The sequence below is a fragment of the Populus alba genome, chromosome 19, assembly GCF_005239225.2.
Source record: "Populus alba chromosome 19, ASM523922v2, whole genome shotgun sequence".
NCBI lineage: Eukaryota > Viridiplantae > Streptophyta > Magnoliopsida > Malpighiales > Salicaceae > Populus > Populus alba.
Window position 1 is genome coordinate 8,022,119 of NC_133302.1, and position 22,982 is coordinate 8,045,100.

Below are 22,982 nucleotides of genomic sequence, written 5' to 3' on the forward strand. Positions count from 1 at the left end.
GAAAAAAAGATTGAATATTTATCCCAATTTGAAATTAGGTCTCTAAAATTTTAAATGTTTTAAATCAATAAAATTGAATTTTATTTTGTCATTTTGAGAGTTAACTTAATGTTGAAACTAAGGGTGAACAAAAAAACTGAAAAATAGATTAAACCGAGAGAATAAAAAAAATAATAACTAAAAAAAACCAAACTGTGAAAAAAAACTTGATTAAACCAATAGAATATTTAATAAACCAACCGGTTTGGTTTTGGTTTCATAAGCTTGAAACCGAAAAGCCAAATCAAACCGAAATTAATAATCGAGCCAAACCGAAAAAAACCAAGCAAATCGGTTAAGTTTTGGTTTTTGATCTAAAATAATCGAATCGAACCAAAACTGGTCAGTTTGAACCGGTTTCGATTTGGTTTTAATTTTTTTTTAATAATCAAACCGAACCGAAAATGATCACACCTAAATGAAACTTATTTTTAACATCACGAGAGTTCTATATAAAGCCAACCAAAACAAAATATCAAATTCAATCCCAAGTCAACTTAATATGAAAGGATTAAATTGAAAATAAAAAAAGTCAAATGACAAAGAAAAAATATAAAGAACAAAAAAAAAAAAAAACAATATGAGTAACTATTGCAACTTGTCGTGGTTTGTATCTTTTTTCTATGTTGCATTTCCATCATTTTTTTATATTTTTTTCATCTTGTATGTTCATAATTCCAAACATCATTTCTTAGTTTATCGAGCATTACTTTTACGAAACCATACTACAATTGTTAAATGAAAAGCAAAATGACTCAATAGGATTCGAAAGAGAAAACAGACTCAATAATATATAAAAAAAGATGTTAATGAAAATAAAAACCTTGATATGGTTAATTGTTCATAATTCAAATACCATTTCATAGTTTATAAAATATTAATTTTATAAAATGGAACTATAATTATTAAATGGAAAGGAAAAGAACTCAATAAAAAAAGAAAAAAAAGATGTAAATGAATTATAAAGAACCCAATTAAAAAAGAAGAAAAAAAAAGAAAGATGTGAATGAAAAAAGAGAGAAGATTTGAGTATACTATTCATGTTAAGAATGCTATCTTTTAATGTTTTCTTAATTGTTAATGTTAAACAAAGTTTTTGAATGAAAAACAAAGTTTTCAATGTTCATAATTCAAATATCATTTCATGATTTATAAAACATCAATTTTATGAAATCAAAACTATAGTTGTTAAATGGAAACCAAAACAACTCAATAAAAAAATAAAAATAAAAAGAAAGAAAAATGTAAATGAAAAAAAATAATAATTTGAGTGTACTAGATCATGTTAAGAATGCTATCTTTTAATGTTTAGTTAATCGTTAATGTTAAACGGAGGCACAAGAAGCACATAGAGTAGAGACCTAGCTCGTGGATTGAAGTTGCTAGCTAGGGTGCAAAACTGCACATAAGTTATGGCATCAAAACAGATGAAAACAACTTGCTGCTTTTGCATTGAGCCCCCAAATTAAAACCCCCCCACTTGCTTAAAATTATAGCCCACAGCTTGGTGTCTCACACATGCATTGAACTGGATTTAGTTGCCTTCCTTAGTGCAACTTGCAGCTAGCTAGCTGTGAAATTTCCATTTTTCAATACTAGCATATATAATTAGCTACCAAAATCTTACCAATAATTGATCTCAACTATGAAATAAAAATAGACTATATTGCATACAATAATAATAATAAAAAGCATCACCATATCTTAAACGAACATTCAATCTCTTACCTTCAACCCATACGCAGGTGCACGCACACAATTAAAAATATTTTGAAACATAAAACAAGATAGCCGTCAACTGTCAATTGGAGGGTAGAGCATTCCAGCTTGGTGGTCCAGTTGAGTTAAGGAGTGGTCCTAAACCTATGATCTCAACAATTAAGGCCATGCCTCATTGAACTTCGGTTTCTTTTGTTTGCTTGTTGGATTTTTTTCTGTAATCATGTTCTAGATCCTAATATCTAACTCCATGATCACCGTGAATTGAACTAGCCATTATTATAAGCAAGTACACAAATTTCCCATTTTGGGTGAACACAAGTAGACAGGATTAAAATTAACGAAACTCATTAGTAGAAAAAGCTATCCAGGAAAATCAAGCTAGCTCTCAAACTTGAAAACTTGTGTTCCTCTGTGATTGTTTGACATACTTCTGTCATGAAATCAGAGAGGTAGCGAGAGGTCCCCCTCAAACTTGATGTACACGGCAGGCGCACTTCCAAATCCGCCGGTGAAAGCTGAAGCAAACTGATGGAATCCTTTTATCACCAACAGATATTGCTAATGAATTACTTTCACAGGAACAGCGAAACCCTATTGTCTTAAAGAGTTGGGAGGGGAGGGGACGATGAGGAAGAAAAAGGAAAACATGCAGCAGCTACATGTACATGTCTGGTAATGGATAATGATGAGTACTTTAATTCTTCTAACAGGTTAGAAATCAGTGGATACTCTTCCCCCACATCAGTGGATCCTCTTCCCCCATCCTTCTGCACATTGCTTGATTTATCATTTTTGGATGATAGCTAGCTAGCTAGCTAGTTTCCTGTGCATGGTACGTACACAAATTGTGAACAGTTTTTCTTTTCTTTTTTCAATCCTTTAATTTAATTATTGCTTTGTTAGCTCTATTTTTACAGGCATTGATCAGTTTCCAACAACAATTTATCATCTTTTGGGACATATTTCATTCTAATTGATTTGTTTCAAAGATTGCTTCTACGACCATAAACTAATGCAAGCTTTCATCTTTCTTGAAAACGGTATGGGGGCATATATACTTAGATCCTTCATAATCACTATTGAAAGAATATTTAATTCTATTAATGTACAATTTAAAAATTAATAAGAAGCGAATATTTTTGAAGTTGGATTGCATTTATATGATTATCTTTGCCATGGAAGTACTTCAGCTTCTCTGGAGGATTTATTAAACTATTCTCACCTAAGGTGGAAATCCCATTAATGATCATGCCTTTTTCAATGACTATATATTCCCCTTTACCAAATACTTTTTGGCTTTGGATTTCAAAGTCATATAACTTGAATAATGACTATTATAAGACTTGCATACCCTAATAACCATGCATCTTGAGAAATTATCAGAATTAATTAACGATCCATAGATAATTAGTTGGGTAGCAGGATTTTATGAAGTTTACCTGCCTAATATATGATTCACTTTCACAAACTCAAAAGAAGGACTGCTTTATGGTAAACAACAATATATTGAGATGGGCTAGAGGGTACTAATTAAATAGCTGAATTTGTTAGGTTGCTCAATGTTCGTAGTCAATCTTTGTTAGGCTATATGTACTCACATTGTATTATTGTATTGAGATTCATAGGGAGTATAAATAATTTAAACAAAACCTTCATCTTTTTTTATTGAATTTCATTAAAAAAAATTGAATTTTTGATACCAAACATATCCTTCTTGTTTTTTTTTTAATTTCTTAATACACTAATAGTACTTAATTGTTTTCAATTTGAGATTACCCATCTTTTTTAACTAATCATCTTGTAATTCAATCGATATCTATATTCCTTTATGATAAAAAAAAATTAGGATTTAAGTTTTTTTCATATAAAAAGAAGAAGAAAGAAAAAGAAGAGAAAAAGAGCATGTGTTTGGATTTTGTGCTAATCTGTATAGGAATCAAAAATGCATTTCGGTTTGGTCTGCTTAAATTTTAATTTTGTGTGATTTTATATTGCTTGTTTTATTAGTAGGGTTTTGTGTTTCCTTGTATTTCTTTCTTGTAATTAGGTTGATGCCTAGACTACAATTTATATAGCTAAAACTTTACCCACACTGATCAGGTTTTTTTTTTATTTTATATTTATTCTTGATTTCATCAAAAAAGAAAAAAAGAAAAAAAGAGAGAGAGCATGCGTTTGGAGACTAGCTACACGGACCCTATGCACCCATGTAAGTTTAAGATGTTTGCCAGGGAGGGAGAGTATTTAATGTCCAATTTGTGGAGATATATAATAGAAGACAATATATATCCTAACATAATTTTGAAAGGTGTGGGTGTTGTCAACGAGTCAGCATTAATTTGTTACCAAATAGTTGTCCTAATCCTTGCAATTCATCATCATCTACGTAGAAAAGGCTGCTGTCCATTTCACTGTTGCTTATTGCTTTTTGCTACGATCTCTTCACGTACCCTACTTTACCCCCACCAAAATTGTGTGCCCGCGTGCTCCTCTTGTGTTCATCAGATAGTGATATGTTGTCCCAGAGAAGTAGTAGAATAAGAAAATTGTGCCAAGACTTGCAGGTCTCTGGGTTTTGCACATAAATAATTTTACTTTAGTACAAAAGACTAAATTAATTTGTTTTAATTAGATTTAGGACCTATCATCATTTATATATATCGAAGTATTTACAAAGAAAATTCAAGTGATGAAACCAAGTTGCATACAATAAAAAGCCATTGTTTATTTAATGATCTTTTCGAATTAGTTTCTGTACATCAAAATCAAATTTCTTTCGATCAGATTTTAGATTGCACCTTTATATTATCAAATTAATATATTTTATATGTTAGAGAATAATATAAATTATATCTTGAAACCTCACCAAAAAACTTAAACTTTTAGGTTGAGATGGTTCTATGATATGATATCAAAGTTTTGATGATCAAAATTCAAGTGATGAAACCAACTATAAAAACTCGTTGCCTACAATGAAAAGCCATTGTTTATTTAATGATCTTTTCGAATTAGTTTCTGTACATCAAAATTAAATTTCTCACCTTCATATTATCAAATTAATATATTTTCTATGTTAGAAAATAATATAAATTATATCTTGAGATCTCACCAAAAAGCTTAAACTTTTGGGTTGAGATGGTTCTATGATATGGTATCAAAGCTTTGATGATCAAGCGGTCATGATTTTGAATTTCACCTCTCCCATTTATTTGATAAAAAATTAAGCACAAGATAATATGGATCCGTGCAAGTTTCAAGTCCAATGAGTTTTCACTTGAGGAGATGTGTTAAAGAATAATATAAATCATATCTTGAAACATCATCTAAAAACTTAAGTTTTTGGATTAAGATAATTCTTTGACATTAGTCCTCATATTTATTATCAAAATGGTTTAATACTTTTTTTTAGAAAAAAGAAAAAACTATTTTGATTTTTGACACACGGAGCTAGCTAGTCCTTGCCAGCTGGATGTGAGAATAGACTGTAAAAACAAAAGAATATCAGCTTTGAAGTAGATAATACGATACGTTATCATGAACAAATGAAAAGAAAACCAATTTGACTTGTCAACATTCACCGGTCAAGATGGCACGAGGTTAGTTTATCTCGACTCCCCAATTTTGTGGACAAAAGACAAATCTTGAGTTAAGAGTTCATGCATTAACATCAATTATTGAATTTTAGTCCCTGGAGTAGCAGCGCTGAATGACAAGGCAGATCCCTTTCGTGTTCTTCATGGTCATAACATGGCATAACTAAGAACCCAACCACCCAATCAATAACTTTCAATGACAAGGTATGTTTTGATTAAGGAGCATTCTCCACATGATGCATTGGACTCTGTCAATAACTTGAATTTGATAAATTTCTTCAACATGACAATTGACAGTATCTCCCCCTTCATGGCTACTAAATTTTGTTATTAAGAGTGATGTGTGGCGTAATTTCCTCATTATTTTTTGTATTATTAATTTTATTGTATTGCTAAGTTCGGAGAGATTTTGAACGAGTTCAACAGACATTCTATTAATAAAAACAAGTTTAGTTTTAGATTCAACCATTATTAGATTGGTTTAGAATCTTAGAATAGCAGGAACTCTAAACTTTTTTATGTAGTTAAAGAGTAATTAACCTTCTCATTTTAAAATCTTAAGTTAGACGATGAATGCTAGATATAGAGTTTAAATCTTATATCAAGGATTAATTCCAAATCTCTTAGATAGTTTGATCACACCCAAATTGTGTTAAAAAACCATCTCAATCTAATAACTTAAATTGTTAGGTGATGTTATATTATTCTTTAACACACCCCCTTAAGTGAAAGTTTTTTTGGATTTAAAACTTGTACAGGTCCACATTACCTTGTGCTTAATTTTTATCAAATAAATAGGGATAGTGAAATTCAAACTCGTGACCGCTTAGTCATTAAAGCTCTAATACCATATCAAAGAACTATCTCAATCCAATAGTTTAAGATATTAGATAAGGTTTCAAGATAAAATTTATCTATTTTTAAATTAATTTCTCATGGCTCGAATCAATCCACTCCCACAATTGAAATCCCATGCACTAACCATTTAATCAAACAGTTTTAGTCTAGATAAATTCATTTACTCAATCACTATAATAATATATAATATTTTGTCTTTCATAAATAATAACTCTGTGTGCGGCCCAAAAGCAGCAACTTGAGTTTGATTTGATATCCCAATAAACAAATCATGTAAAAAAAAACCTTTTCAAAGTCACACCAAATAAGTTCTTGTCTGCAATCTCAGGTGATACTTCGAGGAAGTTGCAATATTTAATTAACAATACATTTATCTACATCTTAATCACAAATTAAGGGAACAAACAACAAGTAAGACCAAGAATTCCAGGGGGCTGCATTAGCTCAAAATGTGGTGTGTTTTTTTTGAGATACGAGAGAGATGGATGACAAGTTGGGGCTGATTTCAAACTAGGTGCAAGGCAAATGGCCTTACTAAATCAAGTCAAAAGAATCACTAATTACCATAATTAACAAAGTATAATTATTAGTTAATCATAGCAAATGGTGATAATTACTTTGTTGATTAGATTAATAAACTCAAACGTCACCCTATGTAGGGAGATGACGAAAGTTGCTAAACGTAGTTGATCATATTGAAATTACTTTGGAGTATAATTATAATAATTATAATTATAGTGAAAGAATAGCTAGTGTACCATGCATTCACTAGAAAAGGTTGGTCCATTATATTGAATTCAAGTGGGAGAGGGAGTGACCTAAAAGACAGACATGTTAGCACTACAAGATTCATTTTCTAATTAATTAGTTTATCTCTCTCCGTATTCTCTTGGCCAATACATTTAACATCATTATTGAAAATAAAATGATGGGGATACAACTTTTAACGTGAGTTCATGGTACATTCCTTGAGTTTGCTATAGGTGAGTATGTTTGTTTATTTATTAATATAGATTTTATTTAACTAACTTCACTTTAATTTGGTGTCATTCCATATGACTTGAATTTAAATTTCACTACTACTTCTAATGATGATGGTAATTAACCAAGAGATACGGTTATCATATATTGTGTGTGGCCCCGCACTATGTGATGATGGAACCACCACATTAATTAAAAAGAGAGGCAGTTGGCTGCGTCTCTGATTTAATTGTGTCTTTTACTGTAGAAGAGAAGCATTATTTTTGAACAAAAAAGAGGAGAAAATCGAGAGAAAGAAAGGAAGTTGAGGCAGCTGCACTGTATGTCTTCATTCTTTGTTTTCCAGCATGTTAACCGTTGGATCGGGCTGAAATTTGGACAATAGAATCTAGATACGTTACTCTTCATTCTAGACGGTTAGATCGAAGATTGGTTATGTGGAAGCTGACCGTTTTGACAGAAAATAAGGCTGTCAGTGTTGTGAGTTTTTCTCAAACACTTCTCTCTTTAATATTGTTGTATTCCAAGAATAGATTGTTCTTGATGATATATATGTTGTAGCCCTTAGTTAAATATAAGGAAGAACAGTTGTGAACCCATTATTTGTTGATAGTGGAAGTTTTTAAGTGAACTACGGTCCCATAGTTTTTTCCACATCGGGTTTTTCACGTAAAAATCTTGGTGTTAATTTGTGTGATTGTTTACATTATCTTGTTCATTATTTGATTCTGTTTTTGATTGCACAAAGAGGGAAAAGGATTGGGACTTGTGAATTGTGAATTGTATTCCGCCGAATTGATCCGGTTATTTGTTCCTAGTTTTCCCAATATCATATTGGTTTATTCATATTATAATAAAAACAATTTTTTTTCTCTCTCCTCTCTCCTTTACACAAGGAAGACACCTCAATATATTTTTATTCCTGAGATGTCATTATTGCAACACCCTCTCCACTAATGGTACCACTTCTGCTTTTCACAAGGTACTTGCATCTTCACACACCGAGTGCTTGCAGTACCACTCTTTACGCTGCACGAGGTGAACACTAACCTCTTCATCAACAAATACAAGCCAATTCAAGACATTTAGGTTAATAACAAATTCAAGTCATAAAAGATCATCCATAAACATAACATACAATTTCTTCTACATTCTCCTATTATTTTCTATGTTTTGTCTATTAGTTCTCTTTGTATATTTACATTTGTCATTTATTTAACATGAGACTTGTTTTACAAGAAACACCGAGTCCAATTAGAAAAGCTTACATTTAAGCTCAATCACCATTTACCATAACGCAGTCATCAAAAGCTCATAATTGTTTGCAGTTTTTCAAGACTTTCCACTACTAGAAAATTGGAAAATGACAACGGAAATGTTGTTGACCTTTAGGTCAAATATTTATGTTTTTATTTATTTTAATGATAAAAATAAAATTAAAAAATGAACTAATAATATGTCTTGTTGAGAATATATTTTAAACAAATTTATTTAAAAAATATATCAACAAACATGATGAATTTCATGAAAAAAATTCAATCAAGCAATTTAAGAAAGAAGCAAAGTGAAGACCTAGATTAAGTATTCATTTTAAATGTTTGATGTAAATCTTTATATCCTACTTAATAGTATAATTAAAATAAATCCACACACTTCACTAAGCATACATTTAAAGGATTGATAAATCATATGATAAAATAAATTGTAATTCTATATAAGCCAAACAACTATTTAATGTGATCAAATGAACCATTTGACCACTTATTAATTAATGATGAACATTTAAGATTTTTTCAAGAACTAGTCAATTAATTGGCTTAACCAATATGAATCGGTTGATTGTTTTAGTTTTTAGTGGAATTATAAAGGCCATAAACAATTAGTTTTTCTTAAAACACACACACACATATAAACATAACTTGTCTAATTGTAAAATTAAAAAGAGAATCCAAACATATATTATATATAAGCTGTTTTAAAAGTAAAACAACTTTAAAATCATCAATTATTAATTATACTCTAATTTGGATGCAAAGTGGGCTTGCGAGGAAGAGATTAATTCTCTTAAAGATATGGTTTGTAGATTACATACTCAAAGATTTAATTTAAGTGCATAAAATGTAGTTCCAAAATACTTTGATAAATATATTAAAAAAACATTTATGCTACCAAAAATATTATTTTACTTTGCAAATATGTATTTACCTACATCTTGCTGATTTAATTAATTGAACTTATATTAATAACTAATTCATTACTTTGAAAAATATAAGCACAATAATTTATAAGTATCCACCAAGTCAATTAAAAGATCTATTATTCAATATTCAATATCAATGGCTATATATATGTAAAATGTATAATAAATTTCTATCAAATGTATCATTACTTTTTTTTTTAAATATATAATGATAAATGCTTCTTAATCCAATATGCTAGGGAACTTGAGTTTTTTAATGTTTGGATAATGGATGATTACATTTTCATGTTAATCTTCTATTCTCCATAAATAAGGGTGTAAAGGATTGCACTACCAGGGAATTGAAAAATATAAACGAAAACACTGACAGAATATTTTTGTCGGTAAATTGCACTGAAATTTACCCACGAAAATATTCTCTTGGTATATATCGAGAAAATTACAATGGAAAAAGAATGAATTAAAACAAAGCAAAAATGTATGATGACATGTCATTTATACCGACCATATTAATATTGTCGGTAAAATTCGTCTATAAACTCGTTGATAAACTATTCACTTCTTCCTGACATGGTTCATCATGTTAATTACAAAGGGGATCACCAACAGATTAATTCCATTGGTATTTTTCAAAGAGCTCTCAAACTGTTCATTTCTCAATTGCACTGTAATTACTATTCTTTACAAATAAAATCAACAACAGAATTAAAAGTCGTCAGTCTTATTTGGCAAGTTTTTAATTTTTTTATTAAATTAAAAATTTAAATTAAATATTACAGACATAATCACCGACGGATTGAAAAGTCATTGGTGATGCTTGACAGCTTCTTAAAAATTTTAATTCAATTGAAAATTTAAATTAAATATTACCGACAAAAACATCGATGAAATGATTAAAAATATTAATATTTAATTTTTCATCGGTAAAAACTGATGGTAACATGCTCTAATAAAAAGATTAGAATCCCTCATTTCACAACAAGCATGCCTCTTCTGCTTTCTCTTTTGTAAAAAACACCAACATCCCTTCCTTTCTTTCTCTTCTCTTCTCCTCCATGTTTAGGCATCTTTTCTCTTTTTTTCTTCTTTTTTCTTAGTTTTTTTAATTAACATATTTTATGAATTTTTTTTCTCTTCTCAGCTTCACTCGCAACTACATTAAGATAAGATTTTTTCTTCTTCTTTTTTTGTATTTTTTTTTGCATTATATTTGTTTTTGTTTTTATTTTTATTTTTAATTTTTTCTATTCTTAATAATTCCATGAATGTTGTAGTAGGTTTTTTTTTCATATGAGATTAATTTTGTTGGATTTTGTTTTTTCAATTTTGTTGTTCAAATTCAATTAAATAATTTTATTTGTTGCTAGATTATGGGTTTTGAAATAGGTCTTCTCATGTATTTTTTTTGTGTTATTTATTTGTTGTAAATTTGTTTGAGTTGATTTTCTTCTCTCTCTTTTTTCCAAGCAACTCAGTTCCTGAGTATTATGAAGTGTTGATTTATATTAATTTAATTATTTTATAATTTTGTTAAATAGATTTTTTTTTAAAAAAAATATTAATCACCGATGGACGGTATTTATGTCAATTATATAACAAGCTTCTCAAGAAAAATCCTGACGGAATAAAGCGGGTAATTTTTTTAGCATGCTTTTCCCATGAGTAAATCCATCTCTAACAATATATTTTTTTTATCGACAGACCCATCGACAAACCAAAAATTAATGACGAGAGTTTTACCAATAAAGCATTTCTGTCCATGATTAGTATTAAAGACAAAGGTTTGGATTCCAGCAAAATAGTCCATTTTAATAGGATTTGGGGACCCCTTGATGATTAAATTAGTGACATTTTAGTAAGGGGTTTTTGTAAATGAACTTTAAATTCTATGAACAATAATGTTTTTCTTATTTCATGTACGATAACTACTGAGAATATATTGTAAGAGAGTGAAAATTGTGAATCTTTTACCTGAGTTGTTCATAGAGTATTTATAACCTTTGTACCTTGAACTTTCTTCCTCTTATTCGAGGGGTCACAAGTTTTTTCCTTCTTCACATCTAAATGAGTAGAGAGACTCTTACATCAACATTAATATTAATGTAATAATTTTCTTACACGACATTAATGTTGATGGGAGTATCACATGCCTACAGAAAGTGGCCTTGCATCATTCTACACATGATAAATCTTGATGAGATCAACCCTTATAATCAACATTAATATTAATTGATGTATAAACAACTTATAGAAGAAATTTTTGCATGGCGAGAGTGTAGGGAAATGGTGATCTTAAATTCCCATGTTGGGTGCTTAGATCCAAAGTAATCCGAGGCCCAAGGATGTTAGGTTTGACATCTTATAAGACCCACAAACGTTTAGGCTTGGCGCATAACCAAGCACAAGGGAGTTGGATCTGGTATTTTTCTAGATTCACAGGCGCTTGTATCTAGCATCTTGCCAGACCCATTAATGTCTAGGCCTTGCGCGTAGCTGCGCCCAAGAGAGTTGGGTTTGATATCTTTGCACACCACTTTTCACGGGTTTTGACTTTTGTCAAGCCTTTATGTTGGGTTTTCTTTCTCTTAGTTCCTTCAGCCATATGTCTTAAAAGGAAATGGATTTCAGTATGGAATGCATTTCTCTCTCTCTCTCTCTTTTTCTTTTTATATATATATATATATATATATATATCAATGCCTATTAATTATAAATCAAGCTAGGAAAAATCAAAGAAATTATTGTACAATCATAACAAGAAAAAAAATGCTAATTAATTGTTTTGTCCCTTAATATTTTGAATTGGGAGAATAAATAAGGTGCTTTCATCTTTCAATAATCTAGGCATGTTATTGTCTTATGTTCTAAATGATTGAAGTACTATGACTTCATCCTTGACAAGAAATTGTTTACCTATGTTTCTATGAATTTTCAAAGTTGTACCATATAAATATATAATTACTTATATGATACTTCTCAATCATGTGGAAATCCATTATGACTATTGTACCCTTCGTGAGATCATGATGTCACAACGACACTTCCTAGATTGGTTAAGAAGTCTTTGGTTGATAAGAAGTCTTCACCTAATATTATGGTTACTAGAAACCATAACTAGTCTTTTTAGAGATTCTAGGTAAGATATTGGTTCCATAAAAAAAAGATGCTTGCACCCCTAGAATGTTTATTTAAGGTAAGTTGCATTGGTTTTCTTTGTTTGTGGTTGTTATGGTCAAATGATATTTCTAAATTCTATCAACTTACTATTACAGGTTTGTTACGATGAACAAACCCTAATTGTTTATATCAAGAACTTGGTCTAAAAGGTAATGTCCATAATTATTAACTTATAATTGTTTTGCTACCATGTCATTCCAAATAATATTTAGATAAAATTCCTTATATTTTTATTCTTATATTAAAAGTGAATAAGTTGTATTACTCCTAATAATATTTTAAATACTAATCCCCCATACAAGTTTTTTATCCTTATATTAAAATGAGTACCAATAAATTATTATCACTAATAATATTTTTTATATTAACTTTTTTATGTTTTTTATTCTTATGTTAAAAGTGAATAACATATTTTCTTGCCAAAATTCTTTGGTATTTTACAAACTTGTTGTAAAATTACGCAAATTTTTTTTTTAAACATGCCAAAGTATTTTAGATTTTTAGAAGAAAAGCTCAAATAATTTTAGGATTCTTGGCAAAAATGAGTTTTTGCCAAACAAAGCCTTAAATACTATATATATATAACTCATTTTTTATTTAAGATAAAACTGTCAAAACAAGTCTAAAGGCATGTTTGCCAAACATGCTTTTAAGCCAAAAATTCTATTATAATAAAGGTTGAAAACCAAACAGCGTTAACCCAAAATCATTGATTCAATCATGAATCGAACCAAAAATCTTTGGTTTAACCCGAAATCAATCCCAGAACAAAATAAATAATCCAAAATTAGATTAAACTTTAAAAAATATATATTATTTTATCAAATCAACCCAACTAGAAAGATGTTATTACATAGAAAACATCAAACACATCCCAAAAATACTTTTAAGAACAACATCAAACCATAGAATAAAAAAACCACAACAACAAAAAGATAATCACTACCCTACTTTTCAAGCATTCCAAAGCTCATCACCATTTTTCTAAATATAAATACAAATCAAATGACCATAATAAAACACTTCAAGCAGGTCACATGGAGTCCATTTTTTAGATAGAAAATATACCTTCAAACCTCTAGAATAACTATTGCCCTCTTTATTTTTCTTTGTAAAGTTTTGTTTCCACAAACTTGCTGCCCTTTCAAAGCTTAAGAAATCTTTGTGCTAGGGTTGCAAACCTTTATAACTAGGACTTTCTTTATCAAGATTTCTCCTCCTCAACTCTAATTTTCTAAGAGGGGTTTTGCTAAGATTTTTTATGGATTCAATCAAGGATTGATCAATGTTTGACTTTTTAATCAAAATGGGAAGGTTTTTCGATAAGTTTTAATAGCTAGAAGCTTTGTACTTAGCTAGTTTTGCAATAATGGTTTTGGTTTTGAGGATTCTTAGTGGTTTTACTAAACTTAGAGGGCAAGGGGTTGTTTATGACCTTTTAATCTTAGGAGAAAGGTTTTTAACCCTTAATAGGAACCCACTAAGAAGTTTTGAAGTGTGAATACATTAAAAACAAATAAGTGGTTTTTCCACAATAGAAATCATAATCATAACTAACTGAGTTGACTACTTTCAAAACCTCATCGAAGTAACATTGTTGTTAGATACCATTTAAAGTTGGTAGAGGGGTGCACATTTTTCATTTGGATCCAATAATTTTTAATATGGAAGTATGTAGTAGCTTCACATTCATTCATTTAGCATTCTCGGCTGAAAAAAAATGAAGTATATTGGCCAAACAACATGCCACTCAATCCTTTTATTAAATCTAAATGACACATCGCCTATGTTAAACCCTAAGATTATGGTTTTTAAATATGAATTTTTTTAAAATTCAATTTAGTCCCAAAATTCTCAAGTCTTCTTGAATATACCAACTTTTAATTTTATGTAATTTTATCCTTGCCAAACTCAATTTTACAATTTGATCATTGGTTTTGAATTTCAGTAATCAAGTCCAAAATTACCAATCAAGCTTGAATATTTATGCAATTAAGCCTTTGATTTAACAAAATAAGCTTTTTAGAATTGCAATTCAACCCCCAGACTCCAATTTATTTCAATTAAAGCCCAAATTGAACTCAAAAACCAATTTTCCTTATAATTAAACCCTGAATAAATTCAATTAAACCCTAAAAAGTTCCAATTGAGTTCTTAAACATCTAGTTTTGGATTTTTCTTTCCAAATTGGATTTTTCTTGTCACTAAGGCGTTTATCAATCAAAATTAAACTATCATTTTTTTTTTCCAACTTTGGATATTTTGATTCTCCATAACTAGTCTTTGGCAATTTTCTAGGCATTCTTCATGTTCTCTCCACTGATATATGTTTTTAACTTTTTTTAATTTTTTAATATTTTTTCTGATTATTTTGTGTGTGGGGCCCCAAAATGGGTAACACTAACAATACCTCTCTTTTCTTGTATTTTTCTTTATATAAATCCATAATGGATTTCCACAAGATTAGAGGGTATAAAATCATTGATTATATGTTTATTTAGTAGTACATTGAAAAATTCTTAGAAAAAAAGTGAAATAGACATAAACAGGAAACAAAAAAGATAACAAGCTAGAAATACAGAATTAAAGTTGATATATATATATATAATCTAATTCATAATTTTATTACTAAATATTTATCTTTAAGAGTTTTACAACTCTTTAAATAAATCCAAAAACTAACCTAAACTAACTATAAAACTGGCCTAAATTGTTGAAACAACACAGTTTAGAGTTGAACCCTTCAGAAACATTTCAAACCTCCTTCTAAAATTTCTAACACATCTAATTTTGCATTTTTATGATTTCCATAACTCCAAATATAAGCTACAATAAAAAAAATGTATGGGCTCCAATGAACTTCTCGACAAATTTCAACTTCTCTGTTTTTGGCTATATTTTTAGGCTTCCAAATGGTATAATTGGATTTCTAACTATTGATAAAAATTTTAGGTCTATGTCTTAGTTTTTCATCTACCTAAAGAACACCTAAAACCGAGATGCGTGGCTCCTATTATGAATTAAAAACCAAAAAGTGTTATGGTTTAAATGAAGTTTTCCAAGATGTTTTGTAAGGGTTTGCAACTAGTGTTTTTTAGGCTATTCTGTGTTGGCTACAAATGAATTTTTTGGGATAAAATATGGTTGCTTGGATGATGTTTTAGTGGTTATACTTGGCATGGTTTAGAGTTGGAAAATGAAATAGTGTGATGCTACAAAAATAGTGGCCTTGATGAGAAAAATGTTAGAGAAACCAGGGTAGTTGTCCTAGTGAGGAAAACCTTAAAGGGGAATCTTTTTTTTCTTTCTTTCTTTATGGCTAACCATCTCCTTCTCTCTCTTTTTTGTGATTCTCTTTCTTTTTTTGTTCTTCTCACAAAACATCATCCTCCCTTTTCTTTTTCTCTTGCCTTTTATTTATAATAACAAAATAAATTAGGAAAGAATTAATTGAAGAATTTTTTATTTCAAAGAATTTAATTGAAGAATTAAAAGATTTTTTGAAAAATTAATTGAAGATTTTTTTCCTTTAAAGAAAAATTAATTGAAGATTTTGAAGATTTTTCCTTAATGAAAAATTAATTAAAGATTTCTACTTTAATGAAAAAAATTTGTTTTTAATGCACTTTGTTTTTTGAATTTTCTATTTTTATTTGAAATATACAAAACAGGGGGCAAAATTTGGGTAATAAGAGAAGATTTGAAAATTCACTTCATAATTTTTATTTGAAGTATAATAACGCAGTTAAATAAACTTAAAAAGCATTTACCTAAATTAACTAGAAAACCTGAAAGTAAAGGAAAAGTTATGAAAGTCATAAACAAGATAGGAAAAATAAAAGGATGAATCTCAATTTTGATTTTCTAATACACCATAAGCAAAAAATATGTTCCTCCTAAACTAAATAAGAAACAATAATAACTAAGAAAATAATCTCTCCTTAAAAATCCTCGTACATCACACAGGTAATCAATTTATTGTCCAAGATAAAGTCATAACACATCAATCAATTCATATTTTTATAAGACAATTACATGAGTATTGAATTGGTGAAAGATGAAAATGACTTGGAAATTGATATAAAAAGAGGTTTGAATCACTAAATTAATTTGAATTAATTATTTTTATTAAAACAATATTATTTCATTGATCTAGTAAGATTTGATCAAGTTACAAGTTAACCTAGCCAGTCAATTACATTTCATTTCATCAAGTCAATTTTTTTTTCAGTTTAACCTGAAACTCAATCTAGATTCAACTTTAGATAATAAGTTTTTCACGTCCCCTGGTTCTACAACCATGCTTCCTGGACATTAAGCATGGCATCATTCTGGGGATTTATATGTGGCGGGCCTATGTGGGCCTATGTGGGCCTTGTGTGACTGCATGCGGCCCTGCAATGGAAAGTGTAGTCCCCAACCTGATCTCCTTTTCTCTGCTGTTGGCAAAAAGCAGGAGGGTGGTCCGTACGAAATAAATGAAAGGAAAAGCAGAGTCAAAGACCCTAACAACCCCAGTTTCTCCCTTGTATATTATCATATATACCTTCTCCTTCTATTCTCCCTCTCCCCCTTCCTACACCCTTCCTTTCCTTACAAGAACAAAAAGTTAGATAAGATCTTTAAACCAAATCTCACCTAGTAGCATTTTGTCCAATAACACTCATAATTACATATAAAGACTACCCCAGTTGGAGTTTTGTCTCGATAATAGCTAGTACGATCGTTTTTAGAATGAATTTTCGCACATCAAAATTAAATCTATTTCTTCATCTTTACCGTATAAAAAAACATATCATCCACAATATCGATCGAGATTAGAAAATCCATAAGAATTTTACTCCACTTAGTATAACATAAGTTTGAATAACGATGATTGAGGAAGAAATACAGTCTTTAATCCTAGCAGCATCGGTCAGAGGATTAGTGTTGAGACAATAGGATTAGATTAATAGGAATATTCATGTAAGGAAACAATATAGTAAGTAGCAAACAAAAAATTATTTATATTCCTAGTTGGGGTAAAAACAATTGCAATTAGAAGCTCATGCTCTTCAAAACAGCTGGCCTTTTTAGGATCTTATGGAAAAAATTAAGAAAATAATGTATACCACCAAGGATGATGACAATGACAAGCTCACATGAATCCAACCAGATAATACATGAGGTCCCTACATATAAACACACCCCTCCATTTTTATTTTTTTCTCTCTCTCTCTCTCAAGGAAGATAGTAGCAAGGATTTAGAATGATGAAGAAAGGCAAAATTGCCTAACTTGAGAAGCTTCCAGGCAAGCACCCTTGTAAGAAAATCAGACACATGTGCCTACCCTTGTTTCACTCTTATTTTCCATCTATCTATCTGATTTTTTTTAACATTCCAACGATAGGAACTTGCACCCTTTGTAACGTCTGTGAAGGAGCTTGTTGTCTAGTGTTGGTTTTCTTCAAGTCTTCTAGCTTGTCAAAGAATATGGCAGTACTGACTGTCATTGAGATTATGGAAGAAGAATAATCTTTAACCCTAAAAAAGAGTTACTTTTTAGTACTTGTCTGTTTTGATCCACCGATTTGCCTTTAAACACAACCCCCACTTCTTTTCTTTTTTGGATAGAAGGAGGTACTATTTCTAGTTTGCTAACCTACTTTGATCTTTCCCTCTTCTAGCTTGCTAGTATTAGATCTTGCCAAAGGAAAAGACAAGATCTCTTATAATTATTAGCAAAGAAATGGAATTTGGGACAGGTTTTAGCGAGGGAGATCAAATGAGTAGAGGAAAAGGATTCCCTTTTTCCTCATACTCATCTTCGAATTCATCTCCTTCATCATCTTCTTCTCAGCAAAGAAATCAACTTGTTTTAGGCCAAATCTATGAAAACCACCAAATGGGTTCTTGGTTAGGTAACAAGTATGACCAGGTAGATCAAGATACATCAAGATTTAATGAGAGTGTAGCTGTCAACGCCGCTAAACTTGACCTTATGGATGTCAATGATGAAGAAGAAGGCGGCCGAGGAGCATCTAGTAGTGTGCAGGTGATAGAAAAGGAGCACATGTTTGATAAGGTTGTAACTCCAAGTGATGTAGGTAAGCTTAATCGCCTTGTGATTCCAAAACAGCACGCAGAGAAGTACCTTCCTTTAGATTCATCATCGAATGAGAAGGGGCTTTTACTGAATTTTGAGGATATGAATGGTAAAGCTTGGAGATTCAGGTATTCATACTGGAACAGTAGCCAGAGCTATGTTATGACTAAAGGTTGGAGCCGTTTTGTCAAGGAGAAGAAGCTTGATGCTGGTGATATTGTGTCTTTTCAAAGAGGGGTAGGTGATTTGGGTAAAGATCGTTTGTACATAAATTGGAGGCGCCGGCCAGATGCTCCGGACGACCCCTCTCGCCATCAACACCACTTTCACAACCATCATTTCTCAGCAATCCCTTGGAGCCCTCTACTCATGCGCCCACCAACAGTACCAGTCTTGCCTAGGGACCACCTTCACTTGTCTAATCCTAATAGAAATACTTGTTACAAAGTTGGTGGTAGTTCTTATGGTTATGGTTATGGTAATTACAGCAATGTGGTAAACCCTTGTTCATCTTCTGGTTCAGTTTTTTACATGACATCATCAGCAGGAGAAGCAGCAGCATTAGAACCAGCCCCACAACAGGTTGGCATGGGGATGGTGCAATGGCAGCTAGGAGGAGGTGGGGTTGTAGAGCCAGTGGTGTATGAGTCGGTGCCGGTGGTCCAAGGGAAAGCAGCAGCAAAGAGACTTAGGTTGTTTGGTGTAAACATGGATTGCCCCATTACTGATCAATCCGATGACTATGGTCACAAATTGTCCTCAACAGCAGCAGCAGCAAGATTACCTCATAATGCTACTATTGCATTGCAGCCTACTCCTCAACTCTCTTCACAGTCTTTGCAACATCCTCTCCACCAATTGAGACTCTATAGAGGCACCCCACTAGCAGCAATGCCACCCTCCACCACTCAATTTCTCCACAAAGGGAAGTCATCATCACCATCATCATCCTCCATGTCCTTGGATTTAGATATCTGATTATTGACTCCTTGTGAGGTCCAAAATTCTAGACTTTTCCATCAACAAACACAACAAGAAGGTGCATATCAAGAAAACTAGCTAATTGATCATGACTTCTTTTACATTAGATATCTTCATTTCTTTGATGTTCCACCTCCAAGACCCCAGAAACCACAAATTATGCTCCTCCTTCACCGGTCATTACTTGATGATGATGATGATGATGATGATGAATAAAAGAGGAATTATGAAAAGGATCTTATCAATGAATTAATACTGCTGCCTACAATAGTACACAAGTGGTTTGTTGAAAGTTTGGGGGGTTTTCAAAGGATTTATTAGCCATCATCCAGAAAACATCAGAAACTTTGAGAGAGATAGCTAGCTCCAGCCGCCACCAATGTTTCAAGTACTGTCTTTCGTTCACTTTGTATAAATATATGTAGTGCATGTCAATAGATATAGGCATATCAGACATAGATCCAGCCTTGTTGCCCAAGATTCCATGTTTTCTTTTCTTTTCTTTTTGTAGAGCCTGGTTTCGTTTTCCTCATTATGTATCAATGCCGTGGTTTCTCGCTGATTTTATTAGTTTCCAACATCTTTTCTCATAGGGTACTAACTATTCTCTCTCTGATCTTCCTTATCTAAGTACATAGACTATAGCATAGTATAACAACCTTTCCTGACTCCTGTGCATAAACTTCGTACTGTAAGATTATTAGCAACCTGATATAATCTATAGGTTGCTTTCTTCTCTCTTGTTCTTAGCTTGGTATCTAGGTTGTTGTTCTTGTTACTGGTTTATTCGACAAGGCCACAAGTTTAGCAGACAAGGTAGCAGAGCTTTAAAAGGTAGTGTTTTTTTCTCATTTCTTGCCCTCTTTATTTATTTTGTCTCTGATTCTTGTTTCCATGTCTAGTCTCTTCTTTTTAAAACCTTTTTCTTTTTTGTTTTTGGAGGGGGCGTTCTTTATAACCAATTAATCCTCATTAATTCCCTTATGAACCATCATTACACAAATAACTTAAACACTTGTTTTTTTATTTTTTTTATTAGCAGTAATCATGTTTAGTTGATTAAAAGATAATCACAAAGTCTAAGAGAGTGATAGGAGTACCTGACTAGTTGCAAGTTGTTACTTATCCTTAATCATTTAGTATTTTGTTGAAATTTATTATATAGGACAGAAAATATTTAGAAAAATAATATAGGTAGGTCATCAAATCATACCAAATCATATTATTTTTTAAAATATTTTATGCATTGTGTTCCTTGTTTTAATTTTTTTTACTGTACTAAATTCAAGAAGAAAAAAAAAAAACTCGAACTTTTTGCTTTCACTACACTATTTTATTACACGCTCTTATGACCATGTTTTCAATGGTACTTAAATTACTTGCAATGAAATATAATTATGACAGAAGCATTCCTCGACAAACTTGTCCCTTTCTTTAATGCTCACATGATAAATTATAAAGTATTAGCACTGTAATTTACTTTTATTTATGTCATTTTCACTTCAATCAAACATTTCTTGCACTTCAAAAACATGCTAATTAATCTAAAACTATTTTGGTCTCATGTATTCTTCTCATTCTTATCACAATTTCAATTTAGCAACCAAATTAATATCTTTTCCAATGACGTCATAATTGTAATCCCATTGAATCTCTGTGTTGACCTTCACGAAGCCCTTATCAATGATGAAAAGGACAAGTACTGTAGCTTGCTTGTTAAAACTAGAATGCTAGTTTGAGAAGAAGACATGAATTACAGTACTCTGCATGCCACAATACACCACAGGTCATCTGAGTATTATGTTAAATACATCATGTCGAATGTGGTTACTTTATTTTCCTTCTCTACCTACCAGCCATTTCTCCAACTATTGTATCATCTAATATATATATATATATATATATCAGCTTGTATTAGGCTATGCTTCTGGCCTCTTTTAAGATGACTCTGATCAAGTGCATTATTGAAATAGTTGATGGGTTTCTGATCAAGTGCATAAATATTCTTTTTTGCATATTCAAGTGATGTGGTGAGAGTTAGATCTACATGATGATGCTTGAATAATCACTGACATATCCTTGAACTGTGAAATTAATCTTTTCGTTTGAGTTGGCCATTTCTGTTGGTGCAAATCTATAATCAAGAAATAGATATATATTATTCCATAATCGTAGGTGCTTGCAGTCTCACAGGTAAATAAATCTATATACCTGTTGGTGCTACCTTTTTTATGGCATTCTCGCTAGTCCATTAATAGTATCACAAAATCTATGAATTTGCTTAAGAGTTTCCAGCTCGCAAAATGACTTTGATTGTGTGGATTTTGGAATGCCTTAAATGTGGAAGGCCCGAGTACTCTTTAACTTTATACGTGTAATTGGCAAGTAGGACTTTATACCTAGAACGTTTGTTAGAGTAAAAGGTTTTGGTTTTTTCAGAAGAATTAATGAGATCAAGTTTTTGTGGGGGTAAAAGTAAAAAATTTTGGTTGTGGATTTCCATCCCATGGATATATGTGATTGTTGTGGCTAGCTTTAGTGAACACATGAAATATATGTATTGTGTTCCTAGCTTGTGTTCGTGTTCTGTACTAGGTTAATTTTCCTACTTGTTAGTACTCCGAAAGATTAATTCATAGTTTTGTTGATGGATACAAATAAATAGATAAAAAAATCTTTTTAAAATAGATGTAAAAATTTCCTTAAAATAAACCCAGCAAGAACACCTATTAAGCTTGAATTTAATATCCCAAGCTCAAAATACAGCAAGGAATGAAAAAAAATAAGCTCGGACGTGCTAATCCAAGCCCAACATCCAAGGAGCCTGGACTCGAGCGACTACCCTAGCCCAACTCTCTAGAGGGCATAGGCGTGGATCAGAAGCCCGAGCTCATATAAGGTGCACCCAACATAGGCGTGACATACCCACCACCCTTGGTGCTGGGTGTGCACTCTAGCATCCCTATAGACTCGAGTTTTCATGCCTGAGCCCAACGTGATCGAAGTTGAGAACACACCCCAAACCCAACATGCTTGAGTCCAAGCAACGTGCCTGGACCTATTTTTCACTTCTAATGAGACCGATACCAACACTCATTAAGGATTTTTCTAGGACCCCATGTGGATCCTTTAGTATTTTGTATTGATTCAATATATATTATTTTAAATAGAATACAACTCAAAATATTATAAAAGTGAAATCACACTCTAGCTCCTTCTTTCCAAAAAAAAATAAAATTTCTGGATTATAAATACATCATGAATCTTTCAAGTCAAAGGTTCACAATCTCTTCATTCTTAATATTTTTAGCATATATATTTTCAAAGTTTATCTTTATAAAATAT

At 31.2% G+C, this 22,982-nt stretch overlaps 1 protein-coding gene across 1 annotated transcript; it reads left to right on the top strand.

Annotated features, from left to right (window-relative positions):
- The first annotated feature begins 17,758 nt into the window (after positions 1-17,758).
- Positions 17,759-20,229, top strand: LOC118046725 (B3 domain-containing protein Os03g0120900). The gene has a single exon (XM_035055719.2). The coding sequence runs from the start codon at positions 18,300-18,302 to the stop codon at positions 19,632-19,634; it is 1,335 nt and encodes a 444-aa protein (XP_034911610.1). The 5' UTR covers positions 17,759-18,299; the 3' UTR covers positions 19,635-20,229.
- Positions 20,230-22,982: the final 2,753 nt, after the last annotated feature.

Bases quoted from the DNA above. Each gene is read 5' to 3' on its own strand.
- LOC118046725 (XM_035055719.2), top strand. From the start codon at position 18,300: ATGGAATTTGGGACAGGTTTTAGCGAGGGAGATCAAATGAGTAGAGGA.